The sequence below is a fragment of the Acanthochromis polyacanthus genome, chromosome 9 (genome assembly GCF_021347895.1).
Source record: "Acanthochromis polyacanthus isolate Apoly-LR-REF ecotype Palm Island chromosome 9, KAUST_Apoly_ChrSc, whole genome shotgun sequence".
NCBI lineage: Eukaryota > Metazoa > Chordata > Actinopteri > Pomacentridae > Acanthochromis > Acanthochromis polyacanthus.
In genome coordinates, this window is record NC_067121.1 from 4,693,272 (window position 1) to 4,718,314 (window position 25,043).

General features: G+C 40.7%; 1 protein-coding gene and 1 long non-coding RNA gene across 9 annotated transcripts in view; one reads left to right on the forward strand and one right to left on the reverse strand.

Annotated features, from left to right (window-relative positions):
• The window catches only part of ift57 (intraflagellar transport 57 homolog (Chlamydomonas)), a 29,734-nt gene extending 12,085 nt beyond the window's left edge, over window positions 1–17,649 (reverse strand). The window contains 7 exon segments of the mRNA XM_051952971.1: window positions 9,309–9,431; window positions 9,564–9,632; window positions 10,702–10,792; window positions 13,318–13,436; window positions 14,386–14,560; window positions 17,121–17,299; window positions 17,574–17,649. Of these exon segments, the coding sequence (XP_051808931.1) occupies window positions 9,309–9,431; window positions 9,564–9,632; window positions 10,702–10,792; window positions 13,318–13,436; window positions 14,386–14,560; window positions 17,121–17,275 (732 nt within the window). The 5' untranslated portion in view covers window positions 17,276–17,299; window positions 17,574–17,649.
• A 2,981-nt stretch (window positions 17,650–20,630) lies between these two features.
• LOC127535443 (uncharacterized) lies at window positions 20,631–24,597 on the forward strand. Of its 8 annotated transcripts, none has more exons than XR_007944305.1 (3): window positions 20,631–23,402; window positions 24,063–24,095; window positions 24,558–24,597. It is a non-coding gene; the product is annotated as an uncharacterized LOC127535443 (long non-coding RNA). The 8 variants fall into 8 exon arrangements; XR_007944302.1 differs by lacking the exon at window positions 24,558–24,597 and adding an exon at window positions 24,459–24,532; XR_007944300.1 differs by lacking the exon at window positions 24,558–24,597 and adding an exon at window positions 24,426–24,465.
• The last annotated feature ends 446 nt before the right edge of the window (window positions 24,598–25,043 follow it).

Genomic DNA, 25,043 nt, shown 5'->3' on the forward strand with positions numbered 1-25,043 from the left:
CTTCCCATGGCAGTGCAAGTGCCATGTGTGTGTCAGAACTTAAAGACTACTCATGTTTTGTTTTGTCTTATTGAGGTTTTTCTTTACACCATTGTACTGTTAGACATGAGGGATATTTGATGTTCCTCTGCCACAGTGACCAAACTTCTAAACGTTTTGACGAGTAGTGCTCACACAACGCTACAGGGACTTTGCATTTTGAGGGCACTGACCATTTGTATGAAAAAAATGTTTAGTTTTGAAGCATGAGTGAATTGTTTTCATAGAGATATGACCTTTAGCTGGTGATCCATGGAGTTGTGCTAAGTCATCCATTTTGCCAAATGAACCTATGATTTTGAGAACGTACTTTCTGTTTCAAGAAATGTGCTGAAGGTATTAAGAAAAAATGTGTCATTTTGGTGCCACTGACTATTTACACGAGAGGAGTTTTTGGTTTTGAGGCATGGATGAAGTGTTTTGAGAGAGATATGGTATTTTGCTGGTAATCCATGGTGTTGTGCAGAACCATAGAAAGTATTTTGCAAAATGCACCTAGAGTTTTGAGAATGTCATCGGTTTCGAGAAATGAGCCAAACCAATGGAGAAAAACTGTAAATAATGAAGTTTCAAAGGTTTTCAAGAGGACTTTTTGATGATTTGTTGCTTTGATGAGTCTTCACAGATAATCAGACTTTTAACTTTTCATAATTTTGGATTTATTTTGAAGTGGTTTTTTTGCTGTGATTAGTCCTACTGTTTTATTCTGGACAATGTGATGAATGTTCTGTATGTTTATAATATTGTACAATATTACTTTGTATACATAAATAAAATCTGTGCAATATAGATAATAATTTGTGTAATCTTAATACTTATGTCAACATTTCCATTTGTGAAAGAATCGATGCATTACCATCGGTGTGTGCAATAATGTTATTTCTAGAAGCAGTACTTTCGTATGTCTTGTATTATTTTCATCATTTTTTAATTTTTGAACTACTTTTTCAAAATGTTGGCACTGTCTTTGCTGCTGGAACAATTCAAATGTCCCCCCTGCTGGATTAACAAAAAATGTGTCATGAAAGCACAAGAAGTTTCCAGTGCTTATGTGCTCTACTGTTAGCGGCTAACATTAGCATGTCTTGCTAACTAGCTCACTGCCAAATGTACTCCAGAATTCCAGGGTGAATTAGCGGATTAGACCCTCCAACAAACTCCGCCACCGGCAGGTACCGGCAGGTGTCCTGCCGATGCCGGTCCCAAGCCCGGATAAAGGAGGAGGGTTGGGGGCTTAGCCCCCGTAAAACTTAATGACCCGTATGGCAGTTAAAAACATAAGGACCGTGACGCCGCCCGGTATGGCGCAGCCGGGGCCCCACCCTGGAGCCAGGCCTGGGGTTGGGGCTCGTATGCAAGCGCCTGGTGGTCGGGTCTCCGCCCACGGGACCCGGCCGGGCTTAGCCCGAAAGGACGACGTGGGTCCGCCCTCCTGTGGGCTCACCACTCACAGAGGGTTCCGTAGGGGTCGGGTGCAAAGTGGACAGGGCGGCGGTCGAGGCGGGGTGCCTCGGCGGCCCGGCCCGCGTTCACGACCACTTACTGTGGGGACGTGGAACGTCACCAAACTGGCGGGGAAGGAGCCTGAGCTGGTGCGGGAGGTTGAGCGCTACCGACTAGATATAGTCGGCCTCACCTCCACGCACGGCTTGGGCTCTGGAACCGCCCCTCTGGAAAGGGGTTGGGCGCTCCATTATTCTGGAGTTCCCCGCGGGGTGAGGCGGCAGGCTGGGGTGGCACTGCTCATTGCCCCCCAGCTTAGTCGCCTCGTGTTGGAGTTCACCCCGGTGGACGAGAGGGTCGCGTCCCTACGCCTTCGGGTTGGGGACAGGCTCCTCACCGTAGTCGTGGCCTACGGCCCGAACACTAGTGGGGGGTATGCGGCCTTCTTGGAGTCCCTGGGAAAGGTGCTGGATAGTGCTCCGACCGGGGACTCCATTGTCCTGCGGGGGACTTCAACGACCACGTGGGCAACGACAGTGAGACCTGGAGGGGGGTGATTGGTAAGAACGGCCCCCCCGATCTGAACCCGAGTGGTGCTCAATTGTTGGACTTCTGTGCGAGTCACAGTTTGTCCATCATGAACACCATGTTCGAGCACAGGGGTGTCCATAAGTGCACGTGGCACCAGGACACCCTAGGCCGGAGGTCGATGATCGACTTTGTAGTCGTGTCTTCTGACCTCCGGTCGCGTGTCTCGGACACTCGGGTGAAGAGAGGGGCGGAGCTGTCGACCGATCACTACCTGGTGGTGAGCTGGATCCGCCTACAGGGGAAGAAGCTGGTTAGACCTGGCAGGCCCAAGCGTATCGTGAGGGTCTGTTGGGAACGGCTGGCGGAACCCTCTGTTAGGAGTGACTTTAACTCCCACCTCCGGGAGAGCTTCTCACAGATCCCGAGGGAGGTGGGAGATTATAGAGTCTGAGTGGACTTTGTTCTCCTACTCCATTGTCGATGCGGCCGCTCGGAGCTGTGGCCGCAAGGTCTCTGGTGGCCTGTCGTGGCGGCAATCCCCGAACCCGGTGGTGGACATCGGAGGTAAGGGATGCCGTCAAGCTGAAGAAGGAATTCCTACCGGGCCATGTTGGCCTGCAGGACTCCTGACGGCAACTGAGGGTACCGGCAGGCTAAGGCGTGCTGCAGCCCGGGCAGTCGCAGAGGCAAAAAACTCGGGTCTGGGAGGAGTTCGGAGAGGCCATGGAGGAGGACTATCGGTCGGCCCTCGAAGAAATTCTGGCAAACCGTCCGGCGCCTCAGGGAGGGGGGAAAGCAGTACCTCACCAGTACTGTTACAGTGCGGGTGGGGAGCTGTTTGACCTCGACTGGGGACGTTGTTGGACGGTGGAAAGGAATACTTCGAGGATCTCCTCAATCCGCCGTCACGTCTTCCGGAGAGGAAGCAGAGACTGATGATGCCGGGGGGAGACTCGCCCATCACCCAGGCTGAAGTCACTGAGGTGGTTCACAAGCTACCCGGTGGCAAGGCTCCGGGGGTGGATGAGATCCGTCCTGAGTATCTGAAGTCTCTGGATGTTGTGGGACTGTCCTGGTTGACACGTCTCTGCAGCATCGCGTGGCGGTCGGGGGACGGTACCTCTGGACTGGCAGACCGGGGCGGTGGTCCCTCTGTATAAGAAGGCGGGAAGCCGGAGGGTGTGTTCCAACTATAGGGGAATCACACTTCTCAGCCTCCCTGGTAAAGTCTATTCCAGGGTACTGGAGAGGAGAATCCGGCCGATAGTCGAACCTCGGATCCAGGAGGAGCAGTGTGGTTTTCGTCCTGGTCGCGGAACACTGGACCAGCTCTATAACCCTCCAGCAGATCCTCGAGGGTTCATGGGAGTTCGCCCAACCAGTCCACATGTGTTTTGTGGACTTGGAGAAGGCGTTTGACCGTGTCCCTCGGGGTGTCTTGTGGAGGGTTCTGGGGAATATGGGGTTCGGGGCCCTTTGTTAAGGGCGGTCCGATCCCTGTATGACCACAGTAGGAGTTTGGTCCGTTAGCCGGCAGTAAGTCGGACCTGTTCCCGGTGCGCGTCGGTCTCCGCCAGGGCTGCCCTTGTCTCCGGTTCTGTTCGTTATCTTTATGGACAGAATTTCTAGGCGCAGTCAGGGGCGGAAGGAGTCCGGTTCGGGAACCACAGGATCTCGTCTCTGCTGTTTGCAAGATGACGTTGTCCTGTTGGCTTCATCGAATCAGGACCTTCAGTGCGCACTGGGGCGGTTCGCAGCCGAGTGTGAAGTGGCCGGGATGGGGATCAGCTCCTCCAAATCCGAGGCCATGGTTCTCGACCGGAAAAGGTACTTTGCCCCCTTCAGGTCGGTGGGGTGTCCCTCCCCAAGTGGAGGAGTTCAGGTATCTCGGGGTCTTGTTCACGAGTGGGGGGCGGATGGAGCGAGAGATTGACAGACGGATCGGTGCAGCGTCTGCAGTGATGCGGGCGTTGTATCGGACTGTTGTGGGGAAGAAGGAGCTGAGTCAGAAGGCAAAGCTCTCGATTTACCGGTCGATCTACGTTCCCCACCCTCACCTATGGTCATGAAAACTGGATCATGACCGAAAGGACAAGATCGCGGATACAAGCGGCCGAAATGAGTTTCCTCCGCAGGGTGGCTGGGCGCTCCCTTAGAGATAGGGTGAGGAGCTCGGTCACCCGGGAGGAGCTCGGAGTAGACCCGCTGCTCCTCCGCATTGAGAGGAGCCAGCTTAGGTGGCTTGGGCATCTGTTTCGGATGCCCCCTGGACGCCTCCCTCGGGAGGTGTTCCAGGCACGTCCCACTGGGAGGAGACCCCGGGGAAGACCTAGGACACCGCTGGAGGGACTATGTCTCTCGGCTGGCCTGGAACGCCTCGGGATACCCCCAGACAGTTTGGAGGAGGTGTGCGTGGATCGGGAGGTCTGGACATCACTGCGAGAGAGCTGCCCCCGCGACCCGACCTCGGATGAAGCGGAAGAAGATGGATGGATGGGATGGACCCTCCAACAAACCATCACAGTTCAAAAACTGTGAGTTGTAGTTAAAAATTCTTTCAGCGTGAGAAGGAGGAATCTACTTGGGAACATTCTGATGTATTTTGGTGTCTGTTCTGTTTTTTCTACAAGATTTGGTGGCAGGCTAAAGACACTCAGCGTTTCTGATTTTAGAGCTCACACATACTGGAGTCAGTGAGAGTTTTGGTCGACACACTCTGAGCTCTGAGGAGATTTATGAAAAAAAACATATATCCTACAGCAATGAGACTCACACCGGGCGGAAGAGGACAGAAATCCCTCCATTTCTGTCTTTTAATTGTTCATGTAGAGCAGAAACTGTGAGAAAGACACAAGGTTGGCTGCACTTTATTTAAACAAAAACAAAATAATTCCAGCTGGAGGAAAAGTTTCAAATTTTAGAAAAATTCATAAAACTTAAACTGCGACTGTGTAAAACCCGTAACAGACATGAAAACACGGATTTACACGGCTAACGCTGAAAGCCTCGTGACTGGTTTAAAGTTCGAACGAAGTTTCTGCCGTAAAATCTGCCGGAGCTACAGGGTTCATCAGCAACACTGGTCTTAGAGCTGCTCAGTGGCTGTTTACTTTCAAACTGGCCTGCTGTCACCATGGCAACAGGGCAACTGTCAAAAGATCAAAGGCACATTCTGTTGATGATGTCACATACGTGTCATGATGATGTCACGCCAGAGTTTACTAATGTAGGTGAATGTGCCTTTGAAAGATCATTCTGTTCTAGAGGTGAAGTCCAGTCCAGGTGAATTCTAGAGGTGAAATTCTGGTCCAGTACTGAGAGTCGGCTTACAAAACCATGAGGGGAGCGAACGCAGGCAAACAGAGTAGACGGGAACGTGACGTGAGAGTGATGCAGCAGATTGAACATTCAGAAAATGCAAAGCAGAAAGGTGGGGCTCTCCAACAACAGAAGAGCGTTATAATTGACTGGTCAGAGAATTTAAAAATGCTTCGTAAAGATTTGGAAAATGTCCTAGAACATTTTCTGAAAGAGGACCTCAGTGCATTGCAAGACAAAAATGCAAAGCAGAAAGGTGGGGCTCTCCAAAAACAGAAGACCGTCATAATTGATCGGTCCAAGAATTTAAAAATGCTTCACCAAGACATAGAAAATGTCATTGGACATTTTATGGAAGATGATTTCCATGCACTGGACCACTTCACTGACCATTTTATGGACGATGACAGTGACACAGAGCAGAAAATTGAGGCTCCACAAACAGAAAAGCATGCAATCATTGACCGGTCAGAGAATTTAGAGGAACTTTGTAAAGATCTAAAAAATATCCTAGAACATTTTATGGAAGGTGGCTTTCATGACTTGGACCACTTAATGGAACATTTCGACAACAAGGAAGAGCAGAAAGTTGAGGTCATCCAAACACAGACCTGCTGCCAACCTGCAGCTAGCAGAAAGAAAAATAGGAACCGTTTCTTGATCCGGCTCTCATGTTTTTTTAGAAAGAGACCTTGAAGAGCATGGGTCTTCTGGGTCTGGCACTACTTAATTTTAATTTATGTTTTTAACCTAAAAATAAAAAAAAACATGTTAAAAAAATTAGCAAAAGATAAAATTTTCATCAGAAACCATCCAAAACAATGTTTTAACCAGGCCCCCAATATCTAACCTGGAAAAAATGATGTCTCAAAATTTTTAACTTCCTTTGAATTTTGTGACAAGAAGGCGGAGTAGCCTCCCCCTTCCTCCATCTCCTCACCCCTTCTGCCTGCTTTCTCCTCACCTCTTCAACCTCTGTCACCCTCATCCTCTCTATTTCTTCCCTTTCCTTCCATCTTTTCTTTCCCTACTACTATCCCCACATTCTTTCTATTCCCCCTTTCCTTTCCTTTTCTCTCCTGTCTTGCGTCCTGTCATGTGTCATGTCCTTCGTCCTGTCCTGCGTCCTCTGTGTTCTATGTTCCCCTCTTAAGAATCGCCACCTTATCGCGGTGGAGGGGTTTGAGTGTCCCTGTGATCCTGGGAGCTATGTTGTCCGGGGCAATCGCCCCTGGTAGGGTCTCCCAAGGCAAATTGGTTCTAGGTGAGGGACCAGACAAAGAGCGATTGTGAAAACCCTGATGACAAAGACGAAAGCCGCTACCTGGTCCAGACTAGGGAAACCGGGGCCTCTCCCTGGAGCCTGGTCTGGAGGGGAGCTGGTCACAGAGCACCTGGTGGCCGAGTCTTTGGACCCTGTGGGCTTGGTCGGGCACAGCCCCAAAAAGTATTTTATTGAAATAAAATCTGTGCAATATAGATAATAATTTGTGTAATCTTAATACTTATGTCAACATTTCAATTTGTGAAAGAATCGATGCATTACCATTGGTGTGTGCAATAATGTTATTTCTAGAAGCAGTACTTTTGTATATCTTATATTATTTTGATCATTTTTTAATTTTGAACTACTTTTTCAAAATGTTGCCACTATCTCTGGATGTTGGAGGACAAACATCAGTATGGATGTAGAATGTAGACTAATGTATTTTATTAATGTCAGTAATAAAACTGTAAACCATCCAGGACACTTCATAAACAGGGGTTTATGAAGTGTCCTCGTGTCGGTTTAATATTTTTTCACCAATCTGTTTCTGAAAAGTTTTTATGGATCCACTGATAGAACTGAGAATGAGACGGTTCAGTTCATCACAAACTAAAGCTGTTAATAAATCAGAGGCTCTAAAACATTAAAAAGATCTATAACAATCTTACAAACCTGACTATATACATACACAGTAACTGTTTTAAAATTAAAACGTGAACATGCATGTTGTTATATTTGTTCCATTTCGTTGTTTTTCACGGTAAAAATAACCGGAGCAGATGAACTCAGAGACTGCCTCTGGATGAACCGAGGCGGTGACGTCATCGAGTACGCAGCTGTTCCAAATTAACTTTAACCTCGATGCGTTCTCGTGTTCTCACCAAGTCCAGTCTTACGAGTCGTTCTCGCAACACCGGACTTGGTGAGAATGCGAGTACAGACTTGCGTTCTTCGAACTGAGAAATGGCCAGGAATGTTTGATGAGGAAACTAAAAGAGAAAAAGTGTATAACAGTTAAGCATTTTGAGTTCTGTCCGGTATTTTAGGGTTAATATGTGAGGTGATGTGTTTTTTAAATGTCATTTTTCTTGATATTTTCTGCATTTTAGCAAAACAGGGAAAATCTGTGAAATAAGAGTAATTTGTACTAAAAATTACAACTAAAAGCATTTTTTAAAAAATGTAAAATTTATGTTTTTATTTCAAACATTTTTGTAATATTTTGTCTTGTTGTTGTTTTGTCTTTTCCTGTCTGACTTCTGACGTTTGTTTCATTTTTTGTCGTGTTGTTTCTTGTTTTGAGCTTCCTTTTTGTCTGCTTGTGTTTTTGTCTTATTTTTGTCATTTTGCGTTTCGCTGTATTCGTTGTTTTGAGCATCATTTTTGGCGTTTTGTGCTTTTGTGGTCTTGCATGTATTGTCTATTTTTTGTCATTTTGTTTCTCATTTTTGGCGTTTTGTGTCTTGTTTTTGTCGCTTTGTTTCTCTTTCTTTTGTTTCCTTTTCATCTTGCTTCTGTTGTCTATTATTTTAATCGTTTTGTTTCTCACTTTTGTCATTTTTGTCTCATTTGTGGCATTTCTATAATTTTTTGTCACGTTTTTCTCGTTTGTTGTTATGTCACTTTGTAATTTTTTGTCTAATTTTATTCCCTTTTTAGTTTTGTTTCGTGTTGTTTGTGTCATTTTTTGTCATTTTGTGTTCAATGTTTAGTCATTTTCAGTCTCATTTTTGTAATATTTTGTCTTGTTGTTTTTTGTCTTTTCCTGTCTGACTTCTGATGTTTGTTTCATTTTTTGTCATTTTGCGTTTCGCTGTATTCGTTGTTTTGAGCATCATTTTTGGCGTTTTGTGCTTTTTTGGTCTTGCATGTGTTGTCTATTTTTTTGTCATTTTGTTTCTCATTTTTCGCGTTTTGTGTCTTGTTTTTGTTGTTTTGTCTTTTTTGTGGTCTGACTTTTGTCATTTTGATCCTTCAGGTAAATCTTCTATGGTTCCGTTCCAGGTGACTAAATGTTGTGTTCCTTTGTCAACACTCTGATCTGGAAGTTCTCTCTGTATGCAGCGCTTTATCCTCACTAGGGTCATGGGGGGTGCTGGAGTCTATCCCAGCTGATTCAGGTGAAGGCAGGGGACACCCTGGACAGGTCACCAGTCTGTCACAGGGCTACATATACAGACACACAATCACACTCACATTCACACCTATGGACAATTTAGAGCAACCAATTAACCTCAGCATGTTTTTGGACTGTGGGAGGAAGCCGGAGTACCCGGAGAAAACCCACGCATGCACAGGGAGAACATGCAAACTCCATGCAGAAAGATCCCAGACCCACCCCGGGATTTGAACCGGGGATCTTCTTGCTGCAAGGCGAAAGTGCTAACCACTAGGCCACTGTGCAGCCCGATCTGGAAGTTGCAATGTGGAAATGATAAACTGAGGCTGAATGTTGCTGAAACTGAATTCATTTTTCTTCATAAACTTCAGGTTGTTCATGATGTTTAGTACAAAGATAATCCTTAAATGTGAACATTTCTGCAGTAAAACAAAGGAACCATCAGGAGTTGTGGTTGTTTATCAGTTCTTATGCTGTGGTTTTACTGGAGATCAAATTGGTCTGAATGTGGAACCTGAACTAGAACCAGTTTGACACTCCTGCCTTCAACCCTCCTTATAATGAATGGGATGCTGGTGTTCAGGTTGGTACCTTGTTGTCGGTCCTGATGGTGACTTTGAGCTGAGGCAGAACTCGTTCCACCTCCAGGTTCCACTCGGCCGCGTCGACCGTCGACTCCAGAATCTCGTCCGGTTTGGACGACGGTTCCGCTTCCTGTCCGGCGGCAGATTTACAACAGGTGAAAAGAAAACCTGTTAAAAACCGCTCAGGTAACAGGACCCTTCTGGCAAAATGTACAAGGAAATATCTTAATCATGAAGTTAATTTATTGGCATGTGATCTTACAATGTGAGTTGTTCGTAACTTCAGAGCCTCCAGGTCCATCACGTTCTCCTCCTCGTCATCCAGTTCCTCCTGAGTTCACACATAAAAACAACATACAGTAATTAAATTAAAACACTGAATACAAGCTCACAATCACATTATTTACTTCAATTTATGGTCTGAGTAGAGATTTCCCAATTTAGGGTAAACTCTTCCACAAAATCATGCTATTTTTTCATAAAACATGGAATACATCTCGTAATAAACCAAAGAAAAGCAACATATATTTTAACAACAACAGTGTACACACTGCAGTAATGTTGTTATAGAGAGGAGACTTTTAATTTGCACTATGAGAGTTCTATCTTATTCTCAATCTCTATTAAGATGTTTCATTTTTATCGAGTATTGTGCACGTGTACATATCTTTTAATATGATGTTTTCTTACCTACCTCTTGTCAGATTCATGTGTTTTGTGATAAACTGCTGCTCTAATGCTGCAGTTTCCCTTTTCTCTGGTCCATATAGCTGTCTGTCTGTCTATCCTGACGTCTGTAGACTCTAATTAAGATTTATTTCCACTCATATTTTCATCTTTCACTACTCAGTCCACAGGTTTGAACTTTTCTTGGTGAGTTTAATGACTTTTAAAGTTCTATTTCCAGACAGCTTCAGGTTTTACACGCTCTGGTTCGTACCACTGGCACGCTTTTACTTGCACAGATGAATGCTTGCTTTTAAAAGAAGAAGGAAAACAACCAGAGAAGAACTGAGAATAAAAACAGCAATTACATTTTCTAACGAGTTCTGCTAATTAGGGATTCATTCAGTCAGCACAATGGACATGTTTGGTCAGAAATAACAGCAAAATGCACTAACTCCTGTCAAATAAGGGAACACAGGCTTGTTTTCTTTATAGCTCTGTGTCGTCTTTCCCAAAGGCAGATTTTTACACCAATCATTTTAAATGTTTGTCTTCAGTCTGACTGAAAAGAAAATGCAGAAATGATCCACCTGGAACAGACATTTAACAAACTGCATCCAGGACCTGATCAGTGGATTCATCTGTGCACTAAAGAGTCGCATTAATGTGCGATAAACTGGATCTTAGGATGCAGATGAAAAGAAATAAACAGCAAAACAAAGCTGGACACCTACGATCATCTCCTCCTCCACCTTGCTGAGGGTGAGCTCTGCGTCGTCTTCTAACACCGACTCTTCTTCTGTGTTTTCAGATGGATAGTTTGGTCTGAAAGCAGAAAACAGAGTAATTGTTGTTAAACGTTAACATGAAGACAACATGGAAGCAGCTTGTAACGTCTGACACCAACATCTGGACCTCTATGAACATCTGGACCTCTATGAACATCTGGACCTCTATGAACATCTGGACCTCTATGAACATCTAGACCTCTATGAACACCTAGACCTCTATGAACATCTGGACCTCTATCAAAATCTAGACCTCTATGAACATCTGGACCTCTATGAACATCTAGACCTCTATGAACATCTAGACCTCTATCAAAATCTAGACCTCTATGAACATCTGGACCTCTATGAACATCTAGACCTCTATGAACATCTAGACCTCTATGAACATCTAGACCTCTATGAACATCAACATCTAGACCTCTTTGAACATCAACATCGAGACCTCTATGAACATCTGGACCTGTATGAACATCTGGACCTCTTTGAACATCAACATCTCGACCTCTATGAACGCCAACATCTAGACCTCTATGAACATCTAGACCTCTATGAACATCTAGACCTCTATGAACATCTGGACCTCTATGAACATCTGGACCTCTATGAACATCTGGACCTCTATGAACATCTGGACCTCTATGAACATCTGGACCTCTGTGAACATCTAGACCTCTATGAACATCAACATCTAGACCTCTTTGAACATCAACATCTAGACCTCTTTGAACATCAACATCTAGACCTCTTTGAACATCAACATCTAGACCTCTTTGAACATCAACATCTAGACCTCTGTGAACATCTAGACCTCTGTGAACATCTAGACCTCTGTGAACATCTAGACCTCTGTGAACATCTAGACCTCTGTGAACATCTAGACCTCTGTGAACATCTAGACCTCTATGAACACCTAGACCTCTATGAACACCTAGACCTCTATGAACATCTAGACCTCTATGAACATCTAGACCTCTTTGAACATCAACATCTAGACCTCTATGAACATCTAGACCTCTATGAACATCTGGACCTCTATGAACATCTGGACCTCTATGAACATCTGGACCTCTATGAACATCTGGACCTCTGTGAACATCTAGACCTCTATGAACATCAACATCTAGACCTCTTTGAACATCAACATCTAGACCTCTATGAACATCTAGACCTCTATGAACATCTAGACCTCTATGAACATCTAGACCTCTATGAACATCTAGACCTCTATGAACATCTAGACCTCTATGAACATCTAGACCTCTATGAACATCTGGACCTCTATGAACATCTAGACCTCTATGAACACCTAGACCTCTATGAACATCTAGACCTCTATGAACATCAACATCTAGACCTCTTTGAACATCAACATCTCGACCTCTGTGAACATCTAGACCTCTATGAACACCTAGACCTCTATGAACATCTAGACCTCTGTGAACATCTAGACCTCTGTGAACATCTGGACCTCTGTGAACATCTGGACCTCTGTGAACATCTGGACCTCTATGAACATCTAGATCTCTATGAACATCTAGACCTCTATGAACACCTAGACCTCTATGAACACCTAGACCTCTATGAACATCTAGACATTTGTGAACATCTGGACCTCTGTGAACACCACTTTCTGTTTCCTACCAGTGAGTCCACATCAATATTTAGTCTGAACATATATAAACTGAAACCTTTCCACACGTCAGATTCTACTGATGTTAGAGCTTCAAATTTTTTTGAAATGTCGACCAAAGGTTGTATTTTAGTAGAAATATGGATCCATCCATAGATATACACTTACAGGAACTTTATGGAGACATAGTCCCAATATTAAGGCCAGTAAATGAAACAAAAAGCCACTGAAAACATGTTTGTCTTGAGATGTTTCTTCATATAAAGTCTCTCTCAGCCACCAAGCATATTTGTGGAACAGTTAAAAGCAGAGCATGGGCATAGAAGTTCAGAAATGTACCAACTATGCCTGACTTTATGAACAATTTTCTTTTTAAAAACTCAGAAAATCAAAGTTTTAGAATATTTAAAGACTTTAAGTTTTGTTGATGTACTAATATTTTCTGCTGTGGGACTGAAATGAATGTTTGGCATAAAGTGCTCTGGTGTTAGAAAGGTTAACATTTCTATTAAACCTGGGGAAATGAAAGTGAAACACTAAATATTGACCCAGGAGTTTGTAGAATTGGACAATCATTTATTTTGACCTTGTTTTCTCCTGTTTTCGTTGGAAAAGTAGGTTAGATATTGTATTTTGGTTTTGTTGATTTTGGCTCGATTGTCCTGTTCGTTTTTTCATCTTGCTATTTCGGGGTTTTTTGTCCACCCTGAAGCTGAACTGAACTCCTTAAAGCAGTAAATACACTGTAAATAAATGCAGCTGCAGCTTTTTAAGACTTGCAGAGGAAATGGGTCACTTTACTGTTGTGTCTCGAGGCAGAACAAGCACCAAACGTCCAGAAAAAGGAGGTTAAAAGTAAAAGATTGTGGAGCCTCTGAGGTGGTTTTATGCAGGAGTAAATCTGTTAGTTTAGAGAAACGTGGCCGTACCTCCTGAAGATGACACCTCTCCTCTTCAGAGCTTCTTCAGCCAGTCGGTCCAACACAAAGCAGACGTATTCACCGGATCCAGTTTTCAGTTTGGAGGGCGGAAAGTCCACCTTAACGCCCTGACAGACAACAGACGAGTCCTTTATATTCTCATATCTCTGTTCTGAGATGGAAATCAGAGAGTTGGAGCTCAGGATCAAAAGCTCCCTGAAATATTTTATTCATCGTTTGGCGTTCCGTTCATCCGTCAGATCACAGAAGCGTCGGGGCTAAAAGAGACGTCTGGATGGTTTTTGATGTCGGTGACGTGAAGCAGAAACAGTTTTGAGAGGAAATAAAATGAAAATTCAGCCTTCAAACTGTGATAAGAAGGAACTGAGACAACAGCTGGGGTTCAGTCCTTAAAAGTCTGAATTCAAACAAGTCCATAGCAACAATTATCAGCACTCTGTAACAAAAACCGACATTAAATATCTGGCAGGAAGAGTTGTTAACTTGGACAAACTTGACTTAGTATTTAAGTTCTGGTAGGAGCTCATTAACCACCACTGAAGTCTTTGTCATGGTGCCCTTTTATTAGCTAAACAATGCTCCCTGCTTTAACATGAACTGTAGTCTGAGTGACGCCTCCTCTGGTCTCTACAGGATTAAACAGGAAGAGACTCCACCTGGTGGAACAACCAGGAACTACAGGAGATGAAGAAGAGGAAGAAGAAGAAGGAGAAGAAGAAAAAGAAGAGGAAGAGGAAGAAGGACGAGGAGACAAAGATGAAGAAGATAAAGAAGAAGATGAAGAAGAAAGAAGATGAAGCAGTAGAAGAAGAAGACATTGTGTGATCACAGACGTAAACAAAGGTTTGGACTTCCATCACTAAGTTCAGATCTCCAACTTTCCATCAGTAATGAAGCTTCAGTATAATCTGGTCACAGGTCTTATAAACGTTTAAACCTGATGCAGCTCAATGGGACAGATTTCTGTTGGCATATTTGCTAACAGGAGCTTTACCTTCAGACCAGGTTAAACTACAGAACCTGCAGCTCTGGGAGTCGGTGTTTCCATCGACTTACAAAGGCTCTGAGCTCTGCCAGGATGTTGGACACGGTGGCGTTGGGCTCGTCATACTCCTGAGGCTCGGTGAACGGCCTCCCCGCCACGTTGATGAGCCACGCCGCCATGATGGTGAACATGTAGAACTGCTCGCCAGGGTTGGACGCCAGGTAGGGGCTGGAGACGAAGTAATGTCTGGACATGAAGAGGAGACAGGAAGGGTTGGTCACGGTCAAACTGTTGAAAAGCTCTCTCTACCGTTTAATCTTAACTTTATGTTTACAAGCTACTGAATGTGTCCCTGAAATAAAACATGGAAATGAAACATGAAAACCCTGAAACCATCTCAAAATGAGGTAATTTTAAAAGTTTTCTCTGAGAAAGATAAAGTTCTGCTTCCCAGATGTCACCTTCAGCTTTTACCTGGAGTTAAAAAGAAATTTTAGTTAATTAAAATTAATTGGAAGATACTTTTCAAGGTCAAGATAAAGATAAACTGGGTTTGCTTTGGACTCTAAAGTTGCACAATAAATAAAATGAACCAGGATAAAGAAGACAGACGACTAAAATCCTATTTAACCATCAGCCTAAAAACATCAGAACATAAAACCAGCAGCAGATGAATTATTGAAGTTATTTATCAAGAAAAACATCAAAGATTTTCAGTTTAAAATGAATCTGTGGGGGATTTTCTCTGTTTTGTATCAGTGGGAGTTAAAAATATTAGGATTTGTTACAGAATATATTAAATATCTAAAACATTTCCTCAGTGTTGTGGTCTACTTTACTGTCAAAACAGTGAAGAGATGCCAGTTCCAATACATTCATCTGTGTTTTACTTTATAAAATTAATTCTGTGTGATGTGATTCCCCAGTACTACAATAACATTGGACATAAATTAGGAGATTATGGAGGAGGAACTGAGAATACTGCTGCCATTTTGCTTTGACACAGTTTTTGTGTAATTAATGAGACTCATGCTATTTTAAGACAAACAAGATCAGTTTGAAGCAGTTTGTTTTACAGAAAACACGAGAATCTATGCATAATTTCTGTGATTTTATTTGAAAATATAATTTAAAATAACAGAAACTCTGTAAATAACAGATAATAACAGTGAAAAATAATTAGATTTTTGTATAATTATATTAATATAACTTTTCAATCCTCAATGTACGTAATTATTTCTTTTAAAAAAAGCAAGCATATGTAAAATATTTTTAAATGTAATTAAATACAGTACCCATAAATAGAGTGCACATTTACACACATTTACTACTTGTAAAAATAAAGGTATTTTTTCAATGTGGACATCATTTACAGTTGTGGCCTTTGCTTTTTTTTAGCCGTAAACGTGAACATTTATACATAATTTCTGTTATTTTATTACAAAATGTAAATTAAAATAACAGAAAATCTGCAAAATAACAATTAACAATTAATAACCATTTTTCGGTCCTTAATATATGTGATATTTCTTTAAAAATAGCAAGTATTTGTAAAATAATGACCTTTAAAATGGATTTAAACACAGAAAAACTGCCATTTTAAGTATTTTGGTGTAGAAAGTTGCATTTACAGTTGTGGCCTTTGTTTGTTTTAAAGTAAAAATGAGAATTTATATATAATTTCTGTGATTTTATTAGAAGATGTAATTTAAAATAACAATTAAAACCATTTTTCAGTCCTTAACATGCATATAGTTTCTTTCAAAACACACCACGTATTTGTAAAATAATGATTTTTTATGGATCTAAAAACACTTAGATCAAACTATCTTTTTGTTTTTTTTGTTTACAGTTTTTGTCTGTGATTTATTGAATATTATCTGTAATTTAACAAAAATAATGAAATTCTGTTACCATTTTCAGTCCTAAATATAAATTATTTTTCTTTTAAATCGCAGCACATTACTGTAAGATTATTATATATTTAGCTCATTTTAATAAAGTTAAAAAAAAGCCCAAAACAAACAAAAAACTACTTAGTTCAGACAATAGTTCAAAACAATAGTTTTATATTAATTATTAATAATTATTATTTGCCTCCAGTGATTTAACAACTACAGTGTCACTATCTGGTTAAAACAGATCTTTATTTTTTATTTTTGTTCATTTTTTTCCCCATAAACACAGACGTGAATCTGTATGTATAATATATAATATTAAAACATGTGGTTTTCTGAATTCACTGCATCACTGGGTAAATCATTTTACATTTCAATTTCTGAGTTCAGGCTGCTGATTATAGACTATTTATTCAAACATTTCAGACACTTTTGGCTCCCTGATGTTGATTTACTGCTTTATTTATTCTTTCTTCAACTCTACTAAACTCTCTGCAGACAACTGATGTATAAACTGGGCTGAATCAAAAGGTAGTTTCACTGGTTAAATGTGTTTAAACAGAGTTATGTCTCACCTGGACATGTTCTTCATGTTGTGTTTTATCTGGACATGTTCTTCATGTTGTGTTTGTTGTGTTTTACCTGGACATGTTCTTCATGTTGTGTTTGTTGTGTTTTACCTGGACATGTTCTTCATGTTGTGTTTGTTGTGTTTTGCCTGGACATGTTCTTCATGTTGTGTTTGTTGTGTTTTATCTGGACATGTTCTTCATGTTGTGTTTGTTGTGTTTTATCTGGACATGTTCTTCATGTTGTGTTTGTTGTGTTTTATCTGGACATGTTCTTCATGTTGTGTTTGTTGTGTTTTACCTGGACATGTTCTTCATGTTGTGTTTGTTGTGTTTTACCTGGATATGTTCTTCATGTTGTGTATAGCCAGGACTTCCTCCTCGTAGTTGAGCATCTTTAGCTTCTCCAGCAGACACTCCATCACCACGAACACCTGATGAGCAGCTCCCGGTCCTCGGTCCTCTTCGTCTCCGCGTCTCCCGTCGTCCGCCATCGTTTGGACTTTTACAGGTAAATGCTGAACCAACAAAAAGACAGAACAAATCGGTTCTTAGCTCCTTTAGCCGCCTAGCATGTGCTAGCCTGCTAGCGGTTTGTTTGGCTTCGCTCCGTTGTCAGGCAACCGAGAGCTAACTGCTGTTAGCCTGCTAGGTGGCTAACTAGCGTTAGCTGCTAACATGTTTCAGACTCTAAAACTTCTCGTTTATCAAAGTCTATTTTTAATCATCATCAGGTCAAAAACATGACATGTAGAGGCTCAAAGACGCGTTTAAATCCTCAAAATGACGAACCGTTAGCTTCACTGTCAAGTCCTTCCGGTCGGACCTTCAGAATAAAAGCGTTCCCATTCAGCCGCTATTGTTTCCGGTTTGAGGTGTTCAAATTAAGAGCTGCACCATTTTTTGTAACAAATGGACAAGTTTTTAGTCATTCTACGCTGATTCTGAGTAATATGCAGTTTTGATGTCATTGTGAACAAATTTCGAGACCTTCTGAGCACATTTTCAATCATTTTGGACGAGTATAGTGTCCTGGACAATTTTCAAGTCATTTTATTCTACTTTGAGTGCATGAAGACTGTTGTTTCACTCTAACAACAGAACATTTACTGAGTTTGTTAAGTTTAGAGTTTTTAAGGCACTCTGGACAATCTTTGGACAAATTTGAACATTTCTAGACTAAATTTGAAGTCATTTTGGACACATTTGAGTGCTCAAAGACTCTTGTTTTCACAACTGCAGCTAGTTTTCAACTCATTTTGAAATATTTGAACAAGATTTTGTCATTGTGGACAAATCTTTAGTCATGTTACACTAATTTTGAGTAATTTTAGGCAGGTCTGAAGTCATTGTGGACAAATTTCAAATCATTTTGGTCTAATTTGAGTGCATGTAGGGCCTTGTGTTCACTCTTGCAGCTAGTTTTCGACTCATTTGGAACAATTTGGACAAGTTTTTGCAATAAATTTAAGCACATTTTAGTCATTTTACAGAAATTTTGAGTGGGTTTTAGGTAAGTTCCATATGTTTTGGACATGTTTGGAGTCATTGTGGACACATTTTGGGGCATTTTAAACACACTTTCAATCAGTTTGGACTAGTTTTGAATCCTTCTGGACAGTTTTTAAGTCATGTTGGTCTAGTTTGAGTGCATGAAGACTGTTGTGTTCACTCTTACAGCAGAACAGTTGGTGAATTTCGTTCATGGTTCAGACATTTTAGAGTTTTCAAGTCAATCTGGATAATCTTTTGACACATTTTGAACATTTCTCAATGGATTTTCAAGTAATTTTTTCAAGTTTGCGTGCATGAAGACTCTTCTTTTCACAACTGCAACTAATTTTTGTGCATTTTTAACAAATAGGACAAAATTTAGTCATTTTGGACATATTTCTAGTAATTTTACACTAATTTTGAGTAGTGCATGCAAGTTTCAATTATTTTGAACAAGTCCGAGTCATTGTGGACACATTTTGAGGCATTTTGAACACATTTTTGATGATTTTTTTCTACTTTTGAGTCATTTGAGTTTCAGAGCATGAAGACTTGAGTTCAGTCTAACAGCAGGACATTTGGTGAGTTTTGTTTCTGGTTCAGACATTTTAGAGTTTATCAGAAGCAGTTGTAGAAAGTAGATAAACCTGATGGACTGAGATGTAGCTGCGCGTTCTGATTGGTGGAAGTAGTGAGGGGGCGGAGCTACAACTTTTATTTTACACCTGTAAGTTTGTAACACAAGGAAACTGGATTTTCACCACGTGGGCTCTCTATATGTGGTGTTTTTTTCTTTATCTGTGCAGGTGTTTTCATCTCATAACTGTTCTAGTCTAAAGTAATGTTCGAGTTTGCACAAGATCTATTTCTTTTTTTATTCTTCGACTTCTATTCTTGCTGCATTTCTATTTTGTTTTTATAAACCTAATATTACACAGTGTTGGAGGAGAGATAATTAAACCATAAAAACAGTTTATATTAATGTGACAAAAAGCTCACAGAGAGCCTGATTGTACCATAAATCATGTCAAACGTTTGTTTTTCGGTCCTGGAACAGTTCTTTTGAGCAGTGTATTAGTGATTTCCACCCTGGAGACACTCAGCAGTCGACCTGTTCACCTCAACACTCACAGCTTTTAGAGTCCATTCACTGCTTTAATATGCAGCTTCTCTCAATCTGCTGGAAAGAGCAGAATTATTCTGACTCACTGGGCTAAAATAACCACATTACTGGGAAATGCAGCCGCGTAGAATTAACTAGAACCATCCTTGAAGTCTCAGAGATGTTTTTATTCCAACAGAAAACACTTTTCTGAATCCAAACTGAACAACCTTCAGCTCTTTATAGAAAATCTGAGACACAATAAAGTCTCTGAGAGCTGAACAAGTCGCAGGTGTTATTGAACGGTTCTGAAAATTCACAGAAATAAAGTCGAAGGTTCATTAATTTTTACTTGACACGTATAACTGATTCACCAGGCTCTGCAGTAACAACAAGAAATGATTAAAAACATCAGTTAAAATAGAAAAAAAGAGTCAGAAATTATTTAAAACATCAGTAAAAGCAGAAATAAAGAGTCAGAAATGATTAAAAACATCATTAAAAACAGAAAAAAGAGTCAGAAATGATTTAAAACATCAGTAAAAGCAGAAATAAAGAGTCAGAAATGATTAAAAACATCAGTTAAAATAGAAATAAAGAATCAGAAATGATTAAAAACATCAGTTAAAACAGAAAAAAAGAGTCAGAAATTGTTTAAAACATCACGAATAACAGAAATAAAGAGTCAGAAATGATTAAAATATCATTAAAAACAGAAAAAAGAGTCGGAAATGATTTAAAGCATCAGTAAAAACAGAAATAAAGAGCCAGAAATGATTTAAAACATTAGTAAAACCAGAAATAAATTGTCAAAAATGATTAAAAACATCACAAATAACAGAAATATAGAGTCAGAAATTATTAGAAAATCAGTTAAAACAGAAGAAAAGAGTCAGAAATGATTAAAAACATCAGTTAAAACAGAAATAAAAATTATTTATTTTACAAGTATTTGCTGTTGAAAGAAATACTAAAGAGGATAAAATATTAAGGACTGTAAAATTATAATTAAATTAAAGAACATCATCATAATTAGTTATTATTTCACAGATTTTCCTTGTTAAATGTTAAATTGTATCTTCTAATTACTTGATTTACCTTTTTTATAAAATGTATATATATATTTTTTGTTTTTACAGTTTTTAGCTCTTTTAATGTGTTTTCTGAGACACGTTTGCTCCCAGATGTTTAAAGGGATTTTTTATTTATTTATTTATTTATTTTTACAGTGTTTTGTTTCCATAAGACTTGAACCTCTGTGACCTTCTAAAATGGCGTCAGCTTGTGTTTTTCCAGCAGCCCGGTGCAGGACGGAGCCGATAAACTGGATGATTTGTTCTATTTCAACCATCAAACACCAAACCTGTGAGCTTCTCAGCTCGTCTCGTGTCTCCGCCCCTCTTCCTGCTTCCTTCATGCATTAAACGTGTCTAAGCTCGACCTCGTGACCTTGTGTGTTGCAGCTCGTCCTCTGTTTGTGGCTGAATAATTCATTTCTGGCTGCTGTTTGCTCCATCTGCATGCTGCTCTGCTTCCCTCTCAGCTCTCAGGCGGATCTCCACGGCGACCGGCTGTGATTGACAGGTCTGCCTCTGCATCACTGACGATGCTCCAGAACCAGGGAGGAAATAAAACAAACCTGCACCAACCTGGAGGTCTGAACGTCATACAAACACATTGAAGGAGGATTCTGACAGTTTATGGACACGTTTCATCATCAAATATTAGCTCAGTTCAGGATCCGTAGAAGTACACGTTTGAGGTCATACGTTACATATTAGGATTTTTACAAACAACTCATATGAAGAGGTTAAAAAATGCAGCATTAAGTGAAATCACCCAACAGTATACACATGTAGAGCTGAAACACAAAACTAATTAGCAGCTATTGATGTAAAAAGTTTCTGCTTTTCCTTTAAATTTAAGAATAATACAACCATAATAATTCATAATTTCATTTAGCCGCCACAGCTGAAGATTACTGATGGAAAACTGAAGAAAAAAAACTCCAACTTCCGTGATTCCGGAGCAGCGCCTGGAGGTGGAGGACAAAGACGATGGCTGGAACAAACCGACAGTAAAAACAAAACGACAGTTAAGAGAGCAAACCAAAAACTAGACCCAATATTAGAGATTCAGTCATAGTTTCTGTAAATGGACACAAAAAGACAGAAACCAATTAGAAAGCGACGCAAAATGAACACAACTAAATGCAAAACGGCCGCAAAGATGCACAAAACGACTAGAAAGTGATTAAAACGGACTAAAATTGACTCAAAATGATGACAAAACAAGAACAAAACAACAGAATGAGACACAAAATGACTGAAAACAAACATCAAGAAACACAAAAAGAGATGAAAAATAGATGAAAAATGAACAAAACCAGACGTTAATTCACTGCGAACAGAAATTAAATAACTTCCTAGACACACAAAATGACTGTCAGGTGCAAAATGAGTGCAAAGACACAGAAAATCATGCAGAAAGAAATTAAAAATGACTAAAAGAAACACAAAATGCGCATAAATAGATGCCGATTTCATGTACAGAGAGACAAAAACCACATATTCAACACACAAAGATCTGACAAGATGCAAAATGAACACAAACAAGTGCCGAACGGCCTCAAAGACACAAAAAATGACCAGAAAAAGACAAAAAGTGACAAAAATGACACAAAAAATGACCAGAAAAAATTCAAAAAGTGACAAAAATGACACAAAGAATGACCAGAAAAAGACAAAAAGTAACAAAAATGACACAAAGAATGACCAGAAAAAGACAAAAATGACACAAAAAATGACCAGAAAAAGTTGAAAAGTGCCAAAAATGGACTTTTTCTTTTATTTTTATCCACAAATCATTAAATTTACTGTAAATTCCAGCATTATGTAAGAATACATTGATTTAATGTTCAGAATTTCATTTTATTGGCTGATTTTACTGTTTCTACTAAACCAAAAGGTTTATTCCTGGATCAATCAGTGACGAACAGATGGGGGCAAAGCTGCACCACATGATTAACAGATTATTGAACAAATAGTGAAGGTAACGCTGAGTTTCACACCTATATTTGGTGTTAAAATCTAAAATGAAGCGACTGTGAGCATCAGTTAGGAATGAATGAATCTGCTGCCGGCGGTCTGGGCTGGGTGGAGCTACCTGGAGGAGAACCTGAGGTGGATCCAGGTGGAAGCTGACGAGGCGGTACTGACTTCAGGCCCAGCAGGCGTCGCTCAGACAGCCTATTTACAGCAAAATATCAGTTATCTGAGGGTGATTATTCCTCTGGATGTTGGAGCTTTTACTGCTGGGCTGCAGGAATGGGGGTCGGCGTGTTGTCACCGAGGGATTTCTGTCACATTAATCCTGGATGTTTACATTCAGGCTGCAGCTGTAAACAGTTGTTCCATTAAACGGCAGCCTTTAACCCGGCTTCAGCTCCTGCTTTTGGTTTCACAGGTTTAACATCTAGCCTCAGTGGTTCCAGTTAAAGTCACTGATTAACTGGAAACTTGTGGAACAAACGACATTTTACCAGCTAATGAGAATGTTTTACAGAATTCCACACATGAAATGGATTCCCTGATGAGATGATGTTATATTAGCTATAATGACGACACATTAACAGACCTGCAGAGCTTCAATAATATGGAGTTATAGGTCAGTGGAACAAAATAAAATCAATCAAACCTCCTCACAACCAGCTGGTTCTTCATCTCCAGTAACTTTATTAATGATCAGAGTTCTACCTTCAGACTGGGAATGTCTCCAGAGTTCCAGGTCCTTCAAGTCCATATAGTCCCATGTTGAAGGTTCTAGAGTAGACCTACCGACAGCTAGACAGCTGTCTTTAGGTCCACTCTAGAACTTTCTACAGCTGTCTTTAGGTATACTATAGAACTTTCTACAGCTGTCTTTAGGTCTACTATGGAACTTTCTACAGCTGTCTTTAGGTCTACTATAGAACTTTCTTCAGCTGTCTTTAGGTCTACTATGGAACTTTCTACAGCTGTCTTTAGGTCTACTATGGAACTTCCTTCAGCTGTCTTTAGGTCTACTATGGAACTTTTTACAGCTGTCTTTAGGTCTACTATGGAACTTTCTTCAGCTGTCTTTAGGTCTACTATGGAACTTTCTACAGCTGTCTTTAGGTCTACTATGGAACTTCCTACAGCTGTCTTTAGGTCCACTCTCGAACTTTCTACAGCTGTCTTTAGGTCCACTCTCGAACTTTCTACAGCTGTCTTTAGGTCCACTCTAGAACTTTCTACAGCTGTCTTTAGGTATACTATAGAACTTTCTACAGCTGTCTTTAGGTCTACTATGGAACTTTCTACAGCTGTCTTTAGGTCTACTATAGAACTTTCTTCAGCTGTCTTTAGGTCTACTATGGAACTTTCTACAGCTGTCTTTAGGTCTACTATGGAACTTCCTTCAGCTGTCTTTAGGTCTACTATGGAACTTTTTACAGCTGTCTTTAGGTCTACTATGGAACTTTCTTCAGCTGTCTTTAGGTCTACTATGGAACTTTCTACAGCTGTCTTTAGGTCTACTATGGAACTTCCTACAGCTGTCTTTAGGTCCACTCTCGAACTTTCTACAGCTGTCTTTAGGTCCACTCTCGAACTTTCTACAGCTGTCTTTAGGTCCACTCTAGAACTTTCTACAGCTGTCTTTAGGTCTACTTCAGAACTTTCTACAGCTGTCTTTAGGTCTACTATGGAACTTTCTTCAGCTGTCTTTAGGTCTACTATGGAACTTTCTACAGCTGTCTTTAGGTCTACTATGGAACTTTCTTCAGCTGTCTTTAGGTCTACTATGGAACTTTCTACAGCTGTCTTTAGGTCTACTATGGAACTTCCTTCAGCTGTCTTTAGGTCTACTATGGAACTTTCTACAGCTGTCTTTAGGTATACTATAGAACTTTCTACAGCTGTCTTTAGGTCTACTATGGAACTTTCTTCAGCTGTCTTTAGGTCTACTATAGAACTTTCTTCAGCTGTCTTTAGGTCTACTATGGAACTTTCTTCAGCTGTCTTTAGGTCTACTATAGAACTTTCTTCAGCTGTCTTTAGGTCTACTATAGAACTTTCTTCAGCTGTCTTTAGGTCTACTATGGAACTTTCTACAGCTGTCTTTAGGTCTACTATGGAACTTTCTTCAGCTGTCTTTAGGTCTACTATAGAACTTTCTTCAGCTGTCTTTAGGTCTACTATGGAACTTCCTTCAGCTGTCTTTAGGTCTACTATGGAACTTTCTACAGCTGTCTTTAGGTCTACTATGGAACTTTCTACAGCTGTCTTTAGGTCCACTCTCGAACTTTCTACAGCTGTCTTTAGGTCCACTCTAGAACTTTCTACAGCTGTCTTTAGGTCCACTCTAGAACTTTCTACAGCTGTCTTTAGGTCTACTTCAGAACTTTCTACAGCTGTCTTTAGGTCTACTATGGAACTTTCTTCAGCTGTCTTTAGGTCTACTATGGAACTTTCTACAGCTGTCTTTAGGTATACTATAGAACTTTCTTCAGCTGTCTTTAGGTCTACTATGGAACTTTCTTCAGCTGTCTTTAGGTCTACTATGGAACTTTCTACAGCTGTCTTTAGGTCCACTCTAGAACTTTCTTCAGCTGTCTTTAGGTCTACTATGGAACTTTCTTCAGC